This window comes from Benincasa hispida, chromosome 2, assembly GCF_027475165.1.
Source record: "Benincasa hispida cultivar pf3 chromosome 2, pf3_genome.v1.1, whole genome shotgun sequence".
Taxonomy (NCBI): Eukaryota; Viridiplantae; Streptophyta; class Magnoliopsida; order Cucurbitales; family Cucurbitaceae; genus Benincasa; species Benincasa hispida.
Window position 1 is genome coordinate 8,075,387 of NC_143479.1, and position 19,305 is coordinate 8,094,691.

General features: G+C 36.7%; 2 protein-coding genes across 7 annotated transcripts; one reads left to right on the forward strand and one right to left on the reverse strand.

Annotated features, from left to right (window-relative positions):
* The first annotated feature begins 7,647 nt into the window (after nt 1–7,647).
* Nucleotides 7,648–14,018, forward strand: ICS2 (isochorismate synthase 2). Of its 5 annotated transcripts, none has more exons than XM_039023713.2 (15): nt 7,648–8,218; nt 10,031–10,269; nt 10,363–10,480; nt 10,592–10,708; nt 11,022–11,168; nt 11,270–11,344; nt 11,428–11,496; nt 11,784–11,902; nt 12,023–12,080; nt 12,391–12,501; nt 12,591–12,675; nt 13,022–13,092; nt 13,227–13,319; nt 13,408–13,498; nt 13,739–14,018. In XM_039023713.2, the coding sequence occupies exons 1-14, from the start codon at nt 7,889–7,891 to the stop codon at nt 13,450–13,452; spliced, it is 1,677 nt and encodes a 558-aa protein (XP_038879641.1). In that variant the 5' UTR covers nt 7,648–7,888; the 3' UTR covers nt 13,453–13,498; nt 13,739–14,018. The 5 variants fall into 5 exon arrangements, 3 of the variants coding, with proteins under 3 accessions (XP_038879641.1, XP_038879640.1, XP_090167078.1); XM_039023712.2 differs by having other exon boundaries at nt 7,710–8,218; nt 12,995–13,092; XR_005480260.2 differs by lacking the exons at nt 13,408–13,498; nt 13,739–14,018 and having other exon boundaries at nt 7,716–8,218; nt 12,628–12,675; nt 13,227–13,288.
* Nucleotides 14,019–14,205: 187 nt separating this feature from the next.
* LOC120071433 (hypersensitive-induced response protein-like protein 1) lies at nt 14,206–17,440 on the reverse strand. 2 transcript variants are annotated; one of them, XM_039023714.2, is made up of 6 exons: nt 17,084–17,440; nt 16,237–16,434; nt 15,750–15,870; nt 15,519–15,610; nt 15,342–15,438; nt 14,206–14,731 (listed from the first exon to the last, which is right to left on the reverse strand). In XM_039023714.2, the coding sequence occupies exons 2-6, from the start codon at nt 16,423–16,425 to the stop codon at nt 14,370–14,372; spliced, it is 861 nt and encodes a 286-aa protein (XP_038879642.1). In that variant the 5' UTR covers nt 16,426–16,434; nt 17,084–17,440; the 3' UTR covers nt 14,206–14,369. The 2 variants fall into 2 exon arrangements, with proteins under 2 accessions (XP_038879642.1, XP_038879643.1); XM_039023715.2 differs by having other exon boundaries at nt 16,968–17,092.
* Between the last annotated feature and the right edge of the window lie 1,865 nt (nt 17,441–19,305).

Below are 19,305 nucleotides of genomic sequence, written 5' to 3' on the forward strand. Positions count from 1 at the left end.
CCATAGACTTAATTTTAAATAACAAATGGTTACCAAATAGGGTCGAAGTAACTACATATCGTAAAATTGTGAAACATTTCAACGTTTCAATAAGGACATTGTCATAATAAACATAATACTACCCCACCAATTATAACGAAGAAATATATATATATATATATATATAAAATTTGATAACTTACTATTGGATACTTGAACAATGAATTTAACAAGATAGAGGCTAATTAAAGTATTTTTATGCAATTAAAATTTTAACAGTCATAATTAATTGATTAATTAGTAGTGAAAATTTTTTATTATGAAAATGAAATTAGTTTGTAGATTTTATAATTTGAATGATGAGTATTTGAGGATGGTGAGTTTTTTTAGATAAATGACAAGGCAGTCAAATGATGATTGAGTTCCTGCTGACTGTGACGTGGACTCTGATGTGGCAGAAAGGTTCTAGATCTATTTTTGAATCCATTTTGGTTTCCTTTTTGTTATTAGGAAATCAATCAGGATGTTACAGTTGTAATATTTGTTATATTGTTTATTCTTTTATAATTGTAAATATACTCAGAGCCCTAGGGCGTAATATTCATTGAAAGAGGTTTTGATAATCGAAAATTAGAAAAAAGAGGAATTCCTCACTCTGCTCACTTTTCGTTGTTTTTCATTCTTAGCTTTATTTCAATCTAGTATCAGAGCCATGGCTCATGCAAGATCTTCACGAAATCAAGCATCGATATTCTTAGTCTAGTGGTGGTAACCTAACCAGACCACCATTGAATCAATTGTTAAACCAGGTAACATCTAATAGATTGGAAAGAATAAAGTTCCTTCTGTGGAAAAATCTTGCTTGGCCCATTCTTAGGAGTTATCAACTCGAAGGACACCTGACCAGGGAGAAATTCTATCCTCTCGGAATCATAAACACAAGTGTTGAAGCAAGTAAAGGACCAACCCTCGCAAAGGAAGGCTCAAGTGCTGATTCGCAAGCTTCAATGGCTGAAGATGTCTCAAATCCAGAGTATTTAAGGTGGGTTGCTGTTGACCAGCTCCTACTTGGCTAGCTTTATAACTCAATGACGCTAGAAATTACCATGCAAGTAATGGGGTATCATTCCTCTAAGGATCTTTAGGATGCTATGCAGCAATTCTTTGGAGTACAGTCAAAGGCTAAAATCGACTATCTGAAAAGATTGCTTCAATACACTCGAAAAGGGTCTCAAAAGATGGAAGACTACCTATCCACGATGAAGAGATACTCGGATGGCTTAGCCTTGGCAGGGAGTCCGGTTTCAATATCAGACCTAATCTCCTAAGTTCTTGTTGGGCTTGATATGCAGAAAGCAGGCAGAACGCAAGATGGATTTGCAAAGTCTTTTCATGCCGAGAGTGAACGATGGCCCTTTACATGACTATCGGATACCCCTCGATGCTTCACACAAACGCTAGGTCGTGTGCAGGATGTACAAGTCGGGTGACATACAATCTCAGCCTTACACTTCAATGGCTGAAATTAGAATCAGAAACTTCTGCTGGAAAAACCCTTCGACTGGCTTATCTTTTCTTTTCCTTTCGCAGAGAAAGAATTGAGAGAAAAGAAAAGAGAAGAACGTCGGGAGGTTGCCGGAATTCGCTGGGGCGAGGAGTCTTCAATCTTCTAGGCGATGGAGGTAAAGTAGGGGTCGACTAGACGATAAGGCAGGAGTCGTCTAGAAGATGAGGCTTTATTGAAGGTCGTCTAAACGATGGTCATCTACACGATGAGGCTTGCAGAAGTAAACGATCGTTGGGTAAAAGCTAAACGATTGTTGGGTAAAAGCTAGACGATCGTTTACTAAAGCTAAACGATCATTGGGTCAGGGGGTATACGAAAAAAGGAAGACGATAAGAAAAAGAAGATAAACACGGTAGTTTACGTGGTTCGGCCAAGGGAGGTCTACATCCACGGAGAAGTTGACGGAGTTTTCTTTATTCAAGATTGCTTCAAGATAGTGTAATCACTCAATTACAATTGCTCTCTCTCACATTACAACATTAGTTATGCAGAGTATTTAAAGGCAACTAGGTTTGTAACAAAATCTGTAACCGAATGAAGTTTATTTCACTTCTGTTTAACAATCTCCACCTTGAAATGAACTTCAGCTTCTCTGATCTGACTGTCTCTCTGCTTTAACCTTTGTCTCTCAGCTCAAACCCTATTATATCAAAGCACTTCTGGAGCTTGAGCTGAGTGACTGTTTTTGTCAATATGTCGGAGGCATTTTCTGATGTATGAACATTCAGAACTTCAATTTGTTTAGCTTCCATCTGTTGTCGTATGAAATGATATTTCACATCAATATGTTTTGTTCTGTTATGGTACTGTAGATTCTTTGACAAATGAATTGTACTCTGATTATCACAAAAGATCTTCATTGTATCTTGTTTAATTCTGAAATCACTTAGGAGACCCTTTAGCCATAGGCCTTCCTTCACTGCTTCTGATAATGCTATGAACTCTGCTTCAATAGTAAAAAGAGCTACTACTGATTGTAAGGTAGCCTTTCAGCTTAGGACACATCTTCCAAATAGGAAGATATACCTCGATAATGACCTCTGCTTGTCGAGATCTCTTGCATAATCTAAGTCTACATAACCAACCAGCTCTGGTTCACTGTCTGATAGTTGTTGGTACTTTAGTTTAGCATTAGTAGTACCCTTTAGGTACCTCATAATCCACTTTATAGCCTCTCAGTGCCTCTTACCTGGATTAGCCACGTATCTACTTACCAGGCTAGTAGCATAGGCTATGTCAGGTCTTGTGGACACCATTAAATACATTAAACTTTCCACAGCTTGGGAATAAGAAACTGTTGACATAATTTGTTGATGCTCAATGTCTGAATCTTTAGGTGAATTCTCTGCTGAAAGTTTGAAATGGTTGGCTATTGAAGTAGTCACTGCTTTAGCTTCTGTCATCTGATACCTTTTCAACAATTTACTGCAGTATTGTGACTGATCAATGCTTAGAATACTTCTTTTCCTGTTTCTAATAATGTCAATACCAAGTATTCTTGTTGCATTTCCCATGTCTTTCATTTCGAACTCTGATTTCAGTAGATCTTTTACTTTGTTCAGCTCTTTCATTGTTGCTCATGCTAGAAGCATATCATCCACATATAAAAGCAAGTAGATAGGATGAGTATAGGACTCTGTATTTATATAAACACAGCTGTCATAGGAGCTTCTGTAGAAACCATTCTTCTGAATAAAGTCACTAAACCGTTTGTTCCAGCATCTTGGGGACTGTTTGAGGCCATAGATAGACTTTTTTAGCAAGCACACACAATCTTCCTTCTCTTTGACTTTATATCTCTTCGGTTGGCTCATGTATATAACTTCCTCTAGGAAGCCATGTAGAAAAGCTGTTTTGACATCTAGTTGCTCCAACTCTAGGTTGTTTTGAGCCACAATTGACAATAGTAATCTGATAAAAGTCTGTTTAACCACTGGAGAAAAAATTTCATTAAAATCAACAACTGGCCTCTGTGTAAAGCCCTTATCAACCAACCTAGCTTTAAATCTAGGTCCTTGATCGTTAGAGAACCCTTCCTTCAGCTTGTACACCCATTTAGATGCAATTGGTTTGCATTCTTTTGGCAAGGATGTTAACTCCCATGTATTATTTCTCACCAGTGAATCAATCTCTTCATTCATAGCTTCTATCCACATCTTAGCCTTAGAACAACTTACTGCTTCCTCAAAGGTTGAGGGTTCTGCATCATTAGACAAATCAGTAGTATTCAAAGCTAAGTAGTCTTCATACCTTGATGGTGGGACAATGTTTCTTCTCTGCCTATCTCTAGCTAGGCAGTAACTTCTCAATTAAGATTCTTCTTGCTAAGTATCAATAATAGCATCTTCTACTTCTTCTTCTTGATGAGGTAGTTGATCAAAGTGTGATTCAGAGTTTGAAGGATCAGAAGTAGGAACTAGAACTTGCTCCACCTCAATTGTATCACTCTTCTCTTGAGGTACTGAAACATTTGGATTAGTTTTTTGCATATACATTTCTTCTTCCCTGAAAATCACATTTCTACTAGTTATGCATCTTTTCTCAATAGGGTGCCACATTCTAAACCCCTTAACAACTTTTGTGAAGCCCAAAAGCATACACTTCTTAGCTCTGGCAGCAAGCTTCCCTTTAATCTGATGAACATAGCCAGTGCAGCCAAATACCCTCAGGTTATTCAGGTTAGGTGACTGCTTGGTCCATCTTTCTTTAGGGGTTAGAAGGTTAAGAGATGCATGAGGGCATCTATTCAGTGTATAGACTGTACATGAAGCTGCCTCTGCTCAAAACTTCTCAGGTAGTATAGCATCAGATAGTAAGCTTCTAACCCTCTCCATTACTATTCTATTTAACCTTTCTGCTACCCCATTTTGCTGGGGTGTATACCTAACTGTCTTGTGTCTTAATATGCCCTGTTGTCTGTAATAAACATTGAACTCTTCTGCACAATATTCAAGCCCATTATCTGTTCTAAGACACTTAATCTGACAGTTAGACATTTTCTCAACCATCACTTTCCATTCTTTAAACTTTTCAAACACTAAATCCTTAGATTTAAGGAAATAGATCCAGCTCTTTCTTGAGTAATCATCAACAAATGTAAGGAAATACCTGGCACCACTCAATGATTGATAAGGTGAAGGACCCTATAGGTCTACATGCACATAGTCGAGGATGACCTTGGTTGTGTGTTGTGCCTACACAAAGCTCTGCCTAGTAGCCTTCCCTATTACATAATGTTCACAAAAGGATAGGCTCTGATGTACTCCCTTATGTAGAATACCTTGGTTGGCTATAGCTTGTAGACCTTTGGCACTGATGTGAGGGAGTCTTTTTTGCCATAGATCTCCTTCAGTAGGCTGATTATGAGTCACAATCAAGGCTGGGTGTACTTGATGAACACCTTGCACTACATACACTCTATTTATCTTCACCCCTCTAAGGACAGGCTTACTGTTCTTCAACACTTCACAGTATCCTTCCTTGCCTTAGTATTCACAGCCAATAGAGTCAAGCATGCCTAGTGAAATTAGATTTCTCTTCAGCTTAGGCACATGTCTGACATTTCTTAAGAGCTTGACTGTTCCATCTTCTAACTTCAATGAGACTGAACCAATCCCAACCACTGGACATGAGTTATTGTTTCCCATGTAGACTGAACCTCCATCCAATTCTCTGTAGGTACTGAACCAGCCCTTTTGAGGTGTCATGTGGAATGAACACCCTGAATCTAGAACCCAATCTAGGATCTTATTTCTTTCTTCTTCTGCCCTGCAATTAGATGTAGCCAAAGCATCAGAATAAAATTAAGAATCTTCACAAATTGAGGCTTCACCTGACTGATTCGGTTGGACTTTGGGTTTTGGCTGAGATTGTTTATTTTTCTGCTCATTTTTCCACTTGAGTGTTCTGCAATCTTTGGCGGCTTGGCTGAAGGGATCAAGGGTGAGTTCTAGATCGGAAATCAGGGATCAAGTTCGATCAAGGATCAAGTTCTGGACGGAGGAACGGGGGTCGAGTTATGGACCGAGAATCAGGGATCGAGTTTGATCAATGATCAAGTTCTGGATCGGGGATTGGGGATCGAGTTCTGGACCGAGAATCGGGGATCGAGTTCAATCAAGGATTGAGTTTTGGATTGAATCAAGATTTGGACTGGATTGAGTTTTGAACTGGGAATCAGGGATCGAGTTCGATTGAGTTTTGGACAAAGGATCAGGGGGTCGAGTTCTGCACAATGAGGATCGAGGATCGAGTTTTTCACAATGGGGACGAGGGTCGAGTTTTTCATAGTGGCTTCAGACAGGGGATCTGGTTGGTTTTTCTTCACACCGAACAAGGGTTCTGGGTGGTCGGTCGATGACTGGACGACAGCGATAACAGAGAATAAGAAGAAGAAGAAACCAACTAGCAAGGCTCTGATACCATGTGAAAGATGTATGTATCAAGTATATCTTTACAAGGAACTATATAGAGGTATAAATACTGTATGAACGCCCCAAGAATAGAGCCTAACCAAATTAACCAAATCCTAAAGACTCTCCACAGGAGACCTAGTATACATTTACTGATCGATTCAACGATACAAAGCACGTTTAGTGACCAAAGGCTTCCATCAAACACTAAGTATTGATTTCTTTGACACTTTAAGTCCTGTGGTAAAGGCATCCACCATTCGTATCGTGTTGTTTCTTGCAGTTTCAAATGGGTGGTTTCTCTGCCAATTTGACTTCAACAATACATTTCTTAATGGCATGCTCAATGAGGTTGTCTATATGACCCAACCACCCAGTTTTGAAGATTCATCTCGTCCAACTCATGTCTGCAAACTCCACAATTCTATATATAGTTTGAAACAAGCCCCCTGTGCTTAGAATGATGAGCTTAAATCGTTTCTCTTCAGCTGTGGTTGGGTCATATAGACCAGTTGACCCAACCACAGCCAGTAGAATAGTCTGATGCTTCTCTATTCTTTTTACGTAACTCCATTACCATTGTTCTACTTCTAATTTATGTGGATGATGTTATAATTACTGGAAACAATTCTACTCTCATCTTGAAATTAATTGCCATACTTGACTCACGTTTTGCTCTAAAAGACCTAAAGAAGTTAAGCTCTTTTATGGGCATTGAAATCACATACTTACCCACTGGTCTTCATCTAAATTAGTCGAAGTATATTAGTGATTTGTTAAAACGGCACAATATGTCTAATGTGAAACTGTGTCCAACACCCACTGCCTCTCTTTATCTCTTTCGCTTAATGATGGTACACCGCTTTCAGATCCATTACAGTATCGTAGTGTTCTTGGAGCCCTCCAGTATCTTGTTAACATAAGATTGGATATTGCTTACATTGTCAATCGGCCCAGTCAATTTCTCAAAGCCCCAACAGATGTTCACTAGAAAGTTGTCAAATGTATTCTTCGATATCTCAAAGGTACGACTTGGTATGGCCTCTTAATTCAACCTAGTTATTCTCTGCCAATAACAACATTTTTTTATGCTGACTGGGCATCCAATGTTGATGACTGGAACTCCATTGCTGCTTATTGTGTGTTCCTTGGCACCTCTCTTGTGTTCTGGTCCTCCAAGAAGCAATCAACAGTTGCTAGGTCTAGCATAGAGTCAAAATACCATGCCATTGCTCATATTTTGGCTGAAATAACATGGCTATGTCAGTTATGGAGTGAGTTGGGGTTTCATTTGTCGGGTAAGCCAGTAATTGGTATGACAATATTGAAGCAAGTGCTCTTGTCTCTAATCCGGTTTTCCATGCTCGGACTAAACGCATTGAACTTGATTTTCACTACATTCGTGATCAAGTTCTCAACAACCATCTTGAGGTTCGATATGTTCCTATTGAAGAACAGATTGCAAACTACCTTACCAAGCCCCTTACCCTTAATCAATCCTCTTATTTGCATTGCAAACTCGACTTATGTGAGTTAATACCTCGTTTGAGGGGGGATATTGAGATAAATGACAAAGCGGTCAAATGATAATTGGGTTCCTACTGACTATGACGTGGACTCTGATGTGGCAGAAAGGTTTCATATCTATTTTGGAATCCATTTAGATTTCCTTTCTGTTACTAGGAAATCAACCATGATGCTACAAGTGTAATATTTGTTATATTATTTATGCGGAATTCCTCACTCTGCTCGCTTTCATTATTTTTCATTCTTAACCTTATTCCAATCTGTTTTGGATTTTATTTAGAGAGAGAAGATGAAGGGAAAAATATAAAAATTTTAATTTTAATTTTAAAAATTATATTTTTTTAAAAAAAAGGTGGGTGGGGGGGAAGAGTAAGGACACGAGTTAGAGTGACTTAAAAAAGAAATGAGCATTTCCAAAATGACTGTTTCTCGTAGTCAAAATTCAGCCACCAGACAGTGTGTTGGGTTTGGGCAGCGTGTGAGTCGGTGCCGCCGCATTCCAGCAGCCGTACCTTGGCCGGGGCGGGGGCGGAGGTGGGTTGTTGGGGAGGTTTGTCAGTCGGCGGCGATGGATGGGTGCGGAGGAGACGGCGGAGGCACCGTCGGGACAATTGAGACTCGAACTTTCCCGGCAGTTCAGACGGCGGCTTTGGCGACGGAGAGTCTGAGAAGAGGAGTGGCGAAGTTGAAATTGGAGGCACCGGCACTAACTTCAGGGATTATTCGACTCCAAGTAAGCAGTCTTTTGAAAATTTGAACCTCTTTGAAATAGGTCCATTTCATTATTTCTTATCTCTTCTCTATCCGTGGAGTGGAATACTGCCACGTCGCCACAATAGTTAAATGACAGTTTTGTTCTTTAATTTCATTGTTATAATTAAGCTTCTCGATACTCATAGTTTCTTTTCTTTTTCTTTTTCAATTAAAAAAATTATTCTTTTTACTACTATAAAGATGAAGATTCGAATCACAAATCTCTTTATCGATAACATATACATTATAACAGTTAAACTATATTTGTTTTGACTTGATACTCAATAATTAAGATGTAGATAGATATCCACGATCTTTAAAATATATGGACCACTCTTCTCAGTGTCAACTGCTTTTAGATGAAACTTACGTTTATAAAATATAAACTTTTTAGTATAAGAAAATGAGGCAACAGTAGGGATTTAAAAAGAAAAAATTTGGGTGCAACACATTTTGTGTGCAATCTCTACTGCACCCCAATTAAAAGTTATTATGTGTCGATTCATTTTTTTTAAAAGAAATATTAAAAAAATTATTTTTTCTATGTGTGCACAGGAAGGAGGAGCATGACTTAAGTATTGCTCATTTAAAAATCTCTACTTCAAGGGTAGTAATATATGTTAGTTATTACTAAGTCATGATTACTTTGATGATTATGCTTCTGAAACAATGTGATTCTTGGAGATAATAAGATTCAACTGAATAAATTTTCAATGAGGTTATCATAATGTGACGACCTCATAATGACCGTTGGATGTGGATTCTTTTTTATGCATTCAATGACAAAAAAAAAACTATTAAACTACATTGTGGCGATCTCAATCAACTATCACTAATTAGAGATCATTGGTGGATTCGTAGATCACATTCTCTCTTCATCTTCATCTGTTTGTTGTTTTCTTCTTCTCCTCTTCATTTTGTTGTTTTTCCTTCTTCATATTCGTTCTTTCTCCACTTATTGATTAGTGCCCATTCCCATAAGATTATTTTGTCTTCTAGAAAGAATACTTTGAAGAGTAAGGGAGTGAGAAAATGATGACGTGAGGTATGGAGAAATTACTCGAGGAGACCACCATTATATGCTAACAAATTTTCACCGTTGATTGTATGAAAAAGAAACTATAAGTATTTCAAATTTGTATTTAATAGTTACTGGTGACCAATATGCATATTGTAATATTGCGTTAGAAAACAACAATAGTGAATACTTTTTTAAGAAAGACAATTGCAAGAACAGGAAAAGAAAGAAATGATGTGAAGTGATTGCTAGATTAAAGGAGAAGAAGTGAAAATGGGGGAAAAAAAGATAATAATAGTAATCTACAGTTTGATTGGCTTTGGTTGACACAATAAGCTAGTTGCATCTTAACAATGTCACTTCATCTTTCCGTCAATTAATTAATGGTTATAAATTAAATGCTATTTAGGTTAACTATACATTTATTAAAATTATAAGTATCAGCCTAATATTTTTACTAAAAAGTAATTATTTAAATGTCAAGAATAGTTTTAAAAAGAGAAGAAAAAAAAAAGTAGAAAAGGGTAAAGTTTAGAGACCAAACAAATTTGAAGAACAATTGTTTTTTTTTTTTTTCTTTTGCCAAGGTATTGTAATTAAAGAAAGAAGAACAAAAAAAATTGGCCCAAAAGAAATATTAATGAAAAAAAAAAAAAACTTAATAAAATCATATTTTAAATTCTAAAGCTACTTCCTCCTGCCCAAATATAGCCACGGTGTGTTTTTCCCGCGAAAGATAACTTCTTTCTGAGATTGAAAGAGACTATTTTGCAGGTGCCAATCCAACAACGCATTCAAGCAATTGATTGGCTCTCTTCTCAGCCCCACCTTCTTCCTCGGACCTTCTTCTCCGGCAGAAGCAGAAGCAGAGCCATTGATTCTGCCCACAACACTTCCAATGGCAGCCATCCCTTCAACCACCACCACCTGCTCGGCGCCGCCGGTGTGGGCTCTGCCGTCGTCTTCCACCGCCTTCATTGCTTTTCGTATAATGATTGGGCGTCTATAAAGAGGTGAACTAATTTTGCGCCTACTTTCATTCACTCTGCCATCTGTTCGATGAAATTTCTACAATGGGTAATATTCTGTATATTTTAAAATTGAAGGTTCCTGTCAAAAAAATGCCCCCTGATTCGTGCTTATGGAGTTATTCGCTTTGATTCACGGGCCAACATATCGCCTGAGTGGGAGCCCTTTGGATCGTTTTACTTCATGGTCCCTCAGGTAGAGATGTCTGTTTTGTATCTTGTTTATCGCTACTGGATAATGGGTCGGAGGGTTTTGTTTTCTTTAGATAGTAATATAATTATACGAAAATGAATGTCAACCTTACAGGTTGAATTTGATGAGTTTGAAGAAAACTCAATGCTTGCCGCTACTGTTGCTTGGGATCATGCCTGTTCTTGGACTTGGGAAAATGCTGTCGAATCCCTTCAATCGACAATGGAACAGGTCTACTAAGTTATGCAGTTGAAATATATGATTGATAATTAGTTTAGTTGCTAATTTTAGATGAATTAGTTCTTAATTAGTATTTTGGATTTGATGAGTTATTTGTTTTAGGGTTGTATTGGGAGTTTTTCGAACCATTTGAAAATAGAACTTTGTTTTCGAGTCTTTAATCAGCGCTAAGAAATCTGGTTGACCGTGAATTTGGCCTACTCTCAAATCCACTGCAACAATTTGATTATTTTTGTTCATTGTTTTGAAAGTAAGAATATTTTCCCATAGATAATCATTCCCTTGTTAATGTTTTATCATTCAGGTTTCTTCCAATAATGTAAATCTACAAAAAGATCTTCCACTGATACCCATACATAGCTACACTCACGTTCCTAGCAAAACATTCTGGGATCGTGCAGTTGACAGGGCGTTGCAAGAGATCGACAGAAGCAACTCAGAACTCACCAAGGCACTCACCAACTTTGGAATTATATCTTCCCTCTCACACTCCCCCTCCCAACATTCTTCACTCTTACCACTTCCTTGATTTTGATATCCTATTAAATTTAGGTTGTACTTGCACGTAGTACCCGAATAGTGACGAGTGTCGATATCGATCCTGTTACATGGGTAGCATGTTTACAGGTAGCTTTTTATGTTGCTACTTCAGTTTATATATGACACTTTATGCAGTAAATATTTTCTAAATCTAGTTTTGATCGTATCAGAAAGAGGGAAAAAACTCTTATCAGTTTTGTGTTCAGCCATCTAATGCTCCTGCCTTCATAGGAAATACGGTATGTACAATATGTTATCTTGTGATAATAGTGCGTATACTTCATTATATCAGTCTACCCTTTCATGTTGTTGCCTAATTCCAAAAACCTTCTTCGAAAAAATGGAGCTTTGTTTTTTTTCTCTAAAGATGGGGAATGTCTGTGATACGGTGCTGAAGATGGGATACTCATGAAAGATGTTTTCAATTAGTATTCTACCCGTTTGGCTTGTATATTCCCTCCTTTATTTATTTTTATTTTCATTTATTTTCTTACTTTTTTTGGGGACTTTGATATGTTTGTAACAGCCTGAGAGACTGTTCCATAGAGAAGGACTTGGCATTAAAAGTGATGCCTTAGCTGCAACCCGTGCAAGAGGCAGATCACCTATTGAAGATATTAAAATAGAACATGATTTATTTTCAAAGTTAGTTTCAATCTCTAAATTCTTATTTTGTCTACTGGATGATGCTGTTACCCTGTTGCTTTTAACCAATGAGCTATGGCTGGAGACTGGAGTTTCACTAACTCTACTTTTTATGTGCAGCCCAAAGGATGACCTTGAGTTTTCTATTGTGAGGGAAACCATAAAAAAGAAGTTAGAGGCAAGTTTGATCTACAGTCTTACTCTTTCTATTGGTGACATCAAATGATACTTTTACAGTGGCATGTTATTGTTATCCCTGGTAACAACCTGTCCTAATAAGTATGGCACGTAGCTGCACCGTGCTACAAAAATGATATTTGTAGTGCTTCCAAAACGTGAATGTGTTCTATTTTTGGTCATCGTATTCCAAGCACTGAACAACATTTACATTTGATTCTCCATAAGTGGCCAAAATTTAAAGGCAGTAATGAAGAGTGTCACATTTTGAGAATGTTGCAAATTCTTAGCCAGCTTAATCCTGTTTGTAGGCTGTATGTGATGCGGTAGTCGTTGAACCACATAAATCAGTGAGAAAACTTCCCAGAATTCAACATCTGTACGCCCAATTGACTGGCAGATTGAGAAGCGAAGAGGATGAGGTAAAAATCTCCAAATATTACATCTTCCTGTTCACCAAACTTACCTCGCGAGAATATAAAGTTCTAACCCCACTTTTTTGCTTAAAAAGTTCGAAATTTTATCTACGCTTCATCCAACTCCCGCAGTCTGTGGATTGCCAACAAATGAGGCTCGCGATTTAATTGCAGAAACTGGTAAGTGAACTTTGACTGAAAGATCCATGGGGAGTGATCCTAGACTTTTTGAAGAAAATAAAAAAGTTTGTTTCTTGTTCATAACTGAACATACAATTAGGTAAGGTAAAGGTTAGTCTGTTCCCTCTTCTAAATTCCTAGAGATTCTTTATATAATCTCCCCCAGCCCGTCCAAGTTATCGATGGTTTCCTTTAAACGCTGATTATGGGTCCTGTAATTTCATCGTCGGCCAAATCTGGGATTGAAACACAGGTCATCTATTATAGCATCTTCACCTGTCTGTATTCATTTAACAATTTGGGAAAGTTTTTGATGCAGAGGTATTTGATAGAGGGATGTACGCAGGGCCTGTTGGTTGGTTTGGAGGAGGAGAGAGTGAGTTTGCAGTAGGCATCAGATCAGCATTAGTGAAGAGAGTAGGCGTCTACCATATGAGCTAAACAAACTTAAATACTTGCATCAAATCTTTACTCGATTTTAAAATTTCTAGAGCTTAGACATCATTGTTTGCCATAACAATTGTCCGAGTTCTGAGAGTCTTTGTTTTCAGGGTCTTGGTGCCTTGATCTATGCGGGAACAGGGATAGTGAAAGGAAGCAATCCGTCTTCTGAGTGGGATGAATTGGAGCTCAAGATATCTCAGGTACTCTGGAACCTACATCTTTTTTCTTGAAAATGATATTTAGTAGCTTAATTTTCCTTCCTAATAACTTTGAGCTGCATATTTGCAGATCACTAGGTCGCTTAAACTAGAAGTGGCTCAAGCACCCAATTGATTGGTGAAAAGATCGTCTGCGAAAGTAAGGTTTAGGAAGCCATAAGGTGAGTTGCGTTTTACCCCTCCAAATCCAAATTCAATTGACGAACCAATAGGCTTGAATAGGAACTTAAGTTGCAAATACCCATAAATCCAAAGAAGTACATATATATAGTATCACTGAATTCGAACTTCATAAATACGGATCTCAAACACCCAAGGTTTGACCATATAGCTTTGTTTAATAAACTGTCTCTGGAAGTTTCAATCTGACGGCTATTTATTTAAATATGTGCATTTTCCAGTGACAGGGACCACAAATAATAGAGGTGTAAGTTTGGATAGCCTCTACTTATAAGCTCTATTCAGGTCCCTTCTGCAGTGGCTCGAGCCAGCAAATGGTTTGTTCATTCTTCGTTTTGTTTTGGCTGTTTTGATCACCAGGCCACATTCGTAATGTATATTGTCCAGTTGCTGCTTCTTTTCTCTCTCTCTCTCTCTCTCTCATTTTTTAAAAAGTGTAACCGAATATTATAGATTCAGTAACTTGCATGAATAATATGAAAATGAATAAACTTTGCAACCTCTCATCATATAAGACAGTGATGGGGTTCCTAAGGAGAAAAAACACGGCCAAGCCAATCAATTAAACTGAAAATAGACCTTGTGAGATAGATTTTAGTTTGAAATCAGTCATTGAACCAGATTCTTCGTATTTCTTTTTCTTGGTTGCAAGATAAGAATAGGATTTCCATCATCTTTGAGTCTCAGGTTGCCAATGTAAATGTCATGGAAGCATTCATTGGTATTAAGTAGTAAGAAAATTTTCCATAGCTGAAATGTAAATCATTGACAATATATGTCACTTGAGAAGCGAAAATCACAACACACTGAATACAATCTTATAGACAAACATCATTGTAACTTAGAGTTGGACTAGTGAGAAGAAGAGGCACCCTGAAGAAGTCCATCGCGAATTTGCGATGCGACATCTCGAACAGCACCAGGTCCATGAGGTATAAACACAGAAGTTGATTTAGAGGCAGCTCCAATTTCTTTCATGGTGTCAAAATACTGGGTCACAAGCACCATATCCATAACGTCCTTTGCCGTTGTCCCAGGAACATTAACAGAGAATCCCAAAACACTGTCTCTTAAACCATCCACAATTGCTTGACGCTGCCGAGCAATACCCAAACCAGACAAATACTTGGCTTCAGCTTCACCCTCAGCTCGCTTAATCTGCAGAATTTTCTCTGCTTCTGCCTTCTCATTTGCTGCCACCCTTAATCTAGCAGCTGAACAGATATCCAATAAGAAAAGAAATCAATAATCATCCAAATGTCTGGTTAACAGCAATGATACAACAGTTTACCATCCATTCTTGTTCTGGTAACTCATAGCAAAGGTATGAAAATTATTTAACTATACGAAGTTAAATAAAATAAACTTATAACATTGTATAGAAGGGTGGCATTTGATCAGTTATTGGGTATTGCTAAACCACCAATTAATCCAAAAACCTAAGCTAATAGATAAAAGTAAACTTAATATTATATTCACACTTTAACATTCTCTTTCACTTGTGGGCTTGAAATATGTAAAAGACCATCAAGTGGAATTGGGGAGGAAATAACATTCCAGGGGTTTGAACACAATTTTTTTTTTTTTTTTTAACAGAAATAACGGCTTTCATTGAGAAAAAATGAAAGAAGAACAACTTCCATTTTGATACCATGGTAAATCACCAATTGACCCAAAAGCTTAAGCTAATAGGTAAAGGTGAATTTAATATTATATCAACACGTTAATAGAATAACAAGTATGCATAATAACAGAATCCGAACTAAGCTAGAGGCAAAAAGAAAAAGAAGTCCAGATTTTGAATATGAAGGATTGGATTATTACCAGCATTAATTTCATTCATTGCTCTCTTAACATGCTCGTCTGGTTCTATATCAACAATGAGAGTTTGAACAATCTCAAAGCCATAAGCCGACATAGCCTGAAATTAATCATTCACAAATTAAAAGAAAGTTGGACTTTGCTTCCTAACACTAAAAATGAATGAGCAAAAAAGATTACCTTCTCAAGTTCATCTTCTACTGCTTTGGCAATATCATTTTTCTGCTCAAAAGCATCATCCAAGTTGAGCTTTGGGACACTTGCTCTGATCACTACAGATATGCAAGAAGTTTCTCAAATTTAAAGGAGCATGCTTTCAGAAATATGACAAAAAAAGAAATCAAACACACTTTACAACATGAACACGTTTAACTAATATGTTTTAACAAGAAGAAAAGAAAAAGAGTATACCATCAAAAACATAAGCCTGGATCTGGGACCTTGTATTGCTAAGTTTGTAGAATGCATCACTTGCTTTATCTGCCAATGCTCGATATTGAATAGAGGCAACCACATTGACGAACACATTATCCTGAAGAATAAAATCACCACTAATTTTAGGAACAAAGCACATTTTAAGTCAGACTGAAGAATTCATTCCAGGGGCTTGGCTATTAACAAAGCAGGTTCTTGTAGTATCCCATCTTATAAGTTATAACTATCTTTGGAAAGTACAACAAAGAAATAAGAGTGTCATGGTGTATTCATTATTGGCTACGCACGAACACAGAGAAGTAGTTATAACTTCTAAGTAACTTAATTACAAGCCAATTCTATATGTTCTTGCCTCAACACATCGCATGGAGAGAACGCAGCTAGGTAGTATAGAACAGTAACTATGATGCTGTATTATAAGACAGAAATGGCACCATCAAGTTATAAAGAAAGAGTATTAAACCTTGGTCTTGGTCTCACATCGCACATCCAATTGTTGCAACCGGAGAGACAGATTGCCAGCAATCTGGGCTCCAAGAAACCAAGGCAAGCAATGGCATCCTGGCTCAAGAACTTCCTCAAATTTGCCAAACCTCTCCCTGATAGCTACAGTGGATTGGTCCACTTGCACACAACAAAAAAGATTACCCATATCTTAAACCTTCACAAAAAGCCAAAGAAGAATCAGATGTTTGGACTCAAAGAAAATCTGTAAAAACAGTAGCTATTGCTATGAAATTCCAGTTATAAGACCCTTGTTAGTTAAGTATTTTGGGTAGGCAGAAGCCAAGAGAAGCAAAACTAGCAGAAGAGGAAGAAAGTAGAGATTTGTCAACTTATGAAGATCACAAATAGAGCAACAACCGATGACTTTCAATCAAAATATTAATATTCATTCCCTTGGGTTTTAGTCAAACCTTCCAAAGAACTAAACCATGTCCCTTCCCCATTATTAATGAATATATTAATATTCAAACGTTTCAGCTGCAACGTGCAACCACAACGTGCAAAGCTGGAAACACAATAGGAAACATCAAGAAACAATACGTAATTCCCAGATACAAAGTTCTATTACTAAGAGGAAAAACCTAAAGAATGCCGCCATAGACACTTCAGATGATCCAGAAAGAAATGAAGGGAGAAAGGAATGGGAAAGTTTACAAGAAATTTAGAGAGATGAAATCATAAGCACACCTCAAACAGAACAAACGCACCAAACAATCAAAGAAAGCGAGAAAAAGAACCAGACCCAGAAAGAAATGCAGCCCAAAGAAAGGAAGAAAGAAGAGTAAAGAGAAGGAAGTTTGTACCTTTCAACCTTCACAAATCCCACTGCGATTGGAATTTAAGGGCGGTTTGAGAATAAGAATCAAGTTTATAGAACTGGGTTTCGATTAGAACTTGGATCAGCCCCCAGAAATTATGAAAGAGACGGGCCTCTTGACCTTGAGGAAAAAGAGTTGTAATTTCCCGATGATAAACAACGGGCTAAAATTCCTCCCTCCGATATCTTCTATGAAATATCTTTATCTTTGTGAGTTTCTATCAAGTTAATGATAAAAGAGAAACAGGAATTTTTGAGAAATAGACCTTTTACATTTTTCTTTTGGTTCCCATTTATGAGTTTCTCCCTATAAAATTATGGATTTAATAGAGTATAAAATTATGGATTTAATAGAGTATACATAAGTTATATTTCATATTTTCATATATGTATTTAGTAGCAGAATTTAGAAATTGAATTCTAATTCAAATAATTGTAAACTAGTTGTAATTACCAACTAAATATTAATTGACAATAAATTGTTAACTTATTTATGTACATGTTTTAGGTTTAAAAAAAAACTTGTATAATTATTGTTTTGTAATATTATATAATTATGTTATTTTCAAAATTTGTATTGTTTGGATCACAGAATCCGAAAATGATTTTCAGACACAAATTTTGGATTATCTAAAAGACATATATTTACTAGTAAATCTAAAAATATAAAACAAATCTGAATTGTGAACCAAAATGGCTCTAAACAATTTAGCTTATCCACATCCCTTTTCAATTCAAGTAATTGAATAATAGACCAAAACAAACTATTTGTTTTCACCTCTTTCAATGGTCAAATTTAAAATAATAATAATAATATCTCACAAATAAATTAATTAATTAATATTTTATGGGTCCATCCATAATTATTGAACTGAAAAAAGAAATCTTTATTTTAATTATATTTTCATTTTTAAAAGGTAATTTCGAATTGAATTGTAGGTTTGAATTTTCATCTCATATTGAATAGTTATACTACATTTCTTTTAAATAAAAGAAAGTTTGAAATTTTCAATTATCTTTATCTCTAATGTGAATTTGTCTCATCATTGTCCACCTCGATTGAACGGTTGATTAGTAGTTCTGAATTTGGAATCAAGGATTAGTTGGAAAATGTCTTAATTATTTTATTTTAAAATAGTTAGCGAATGGTGATAGGATCCGGAGTTACATACTTGATACATAGAATTTAAGATAATTGAAAAAAAAAAATCACAAGATGATGACAAGTCAACTCTAACAAAAGGTAAAGAAATTAGATTTGGATATAGTTTTAAACTTTGGAAAAAAAGAACCAATTTTTCAGAAAGAAAAATAAAACCACAGACAATTCAAAGGGCCAATAAGATTCTGTCTACATGCACATCCCACAAGGGACAAAAGTGACGACAATAATAATAATAATAACAAATTATGACTTTTTTTAGCGACGAAAAAGACAGAAATTAAATATTTCAACCTCACAAGTTACAATCATTCCTAGAAATATGTTAGAAAATTCATAGGGATCTGTTAAGATATAATTATATGTTTACATATTCTAAAACCTATTTACAATTGTTTTCTAACAGGAAATAAAACAAGGTTTTAACATAGGTCATCACGTACATTTCTTTGTGTAAAATTTTGAGAAGTTGAATGTCTTGCCTGTTGTATGTTGGTATACAACTTTACATTTTAAAAAAAATTAATTAACTATATATATTTTAATGAAAAATACATTTACAGTCATGAACAGTGGAACAAGATTATTCCAAATCACAATCATGAATGAACAATACATTTACAGTCGACTTCAAACAAGCGGTTATACAAATAATTAAAGAAATTACAGCATGTAAAACTCAAATGCACAAAGGAAAAAGCTGTACGAATAATCGCAGATGCGTCTCCACGCTCCCTTGCGCACAACCGCTCGAACAACAACAACCTCGAACGCTCGATCTACACGACTGCAACACAGCAATGAACACTGCACGAACACTTCGTGCTCGACCTCAACGATCACCTTGGCCACGAACTCCTCCGGAACAGCGCAAACGACCTCCAGAAAACCTCGACGGTGTCGAGTTGAGTTTAACACCACCAACAAGGCTACCTTGGTATTCTCGGTGTGAGAATCCAAAGGGTGGGCTATGTTCGGAGTTGGTATGAGGCAAACGAAGGAGGAAACACTGATCGCATACACGACTGGACAAGTGGGAGATGGCG

What these genes read in the sequence shown, in the direction of transcription:
- ICS2 (XM_039023712.2), top strand. Translation starts at nt 7,889, where the DNA reads ATGAGCATTTCCAAAATGACTGTTTCTCGTAGTCAAAATTCAGCCACC. An exon ending in TTCAATCGACAATGGAACAG is followed by an intron (nt 10,709 to 11,021) that starts GTCTACTAAGTT and finishes TTTATCATTCAG; the next exon opens with GTTTCTTCCAATAATGTAAA. An exon ending in CTGCCTTCATAGGAAATACG is followed by an intron (nt 11,497 to 11,783) that starts GTATGTACAATA and finishes TGTTTGTAACAG; the next exon opens with CCTGAGAGACTGTTCCATAG.
- LOC120071433 (XM_039023714.2), bottom strand. Translation starts at nt 16,425, where the DNA reads ATGGGTAATCTTTTTTGTTGTGTGCAAGTGGACCAATCCACTGTAGCT. An exon ending in TAGAAGATGAACTTGAGAAG is followed by an intron (nt 15,439 to 15,518) that starts GTAATCTTTTTT and finishes GATTAATTTCAG; the next exon opens with GCTATGTCGGCTTATGGCTT. An exon ending in AATGAATGAAATTAATGCTG is followed by an intron (nt 14,732 to 15,341) that starts GTAATAATCCAA and finishes ATATCTGTTCAG; the next exon opens with CTGCTAGATTAAGGGTGGCA.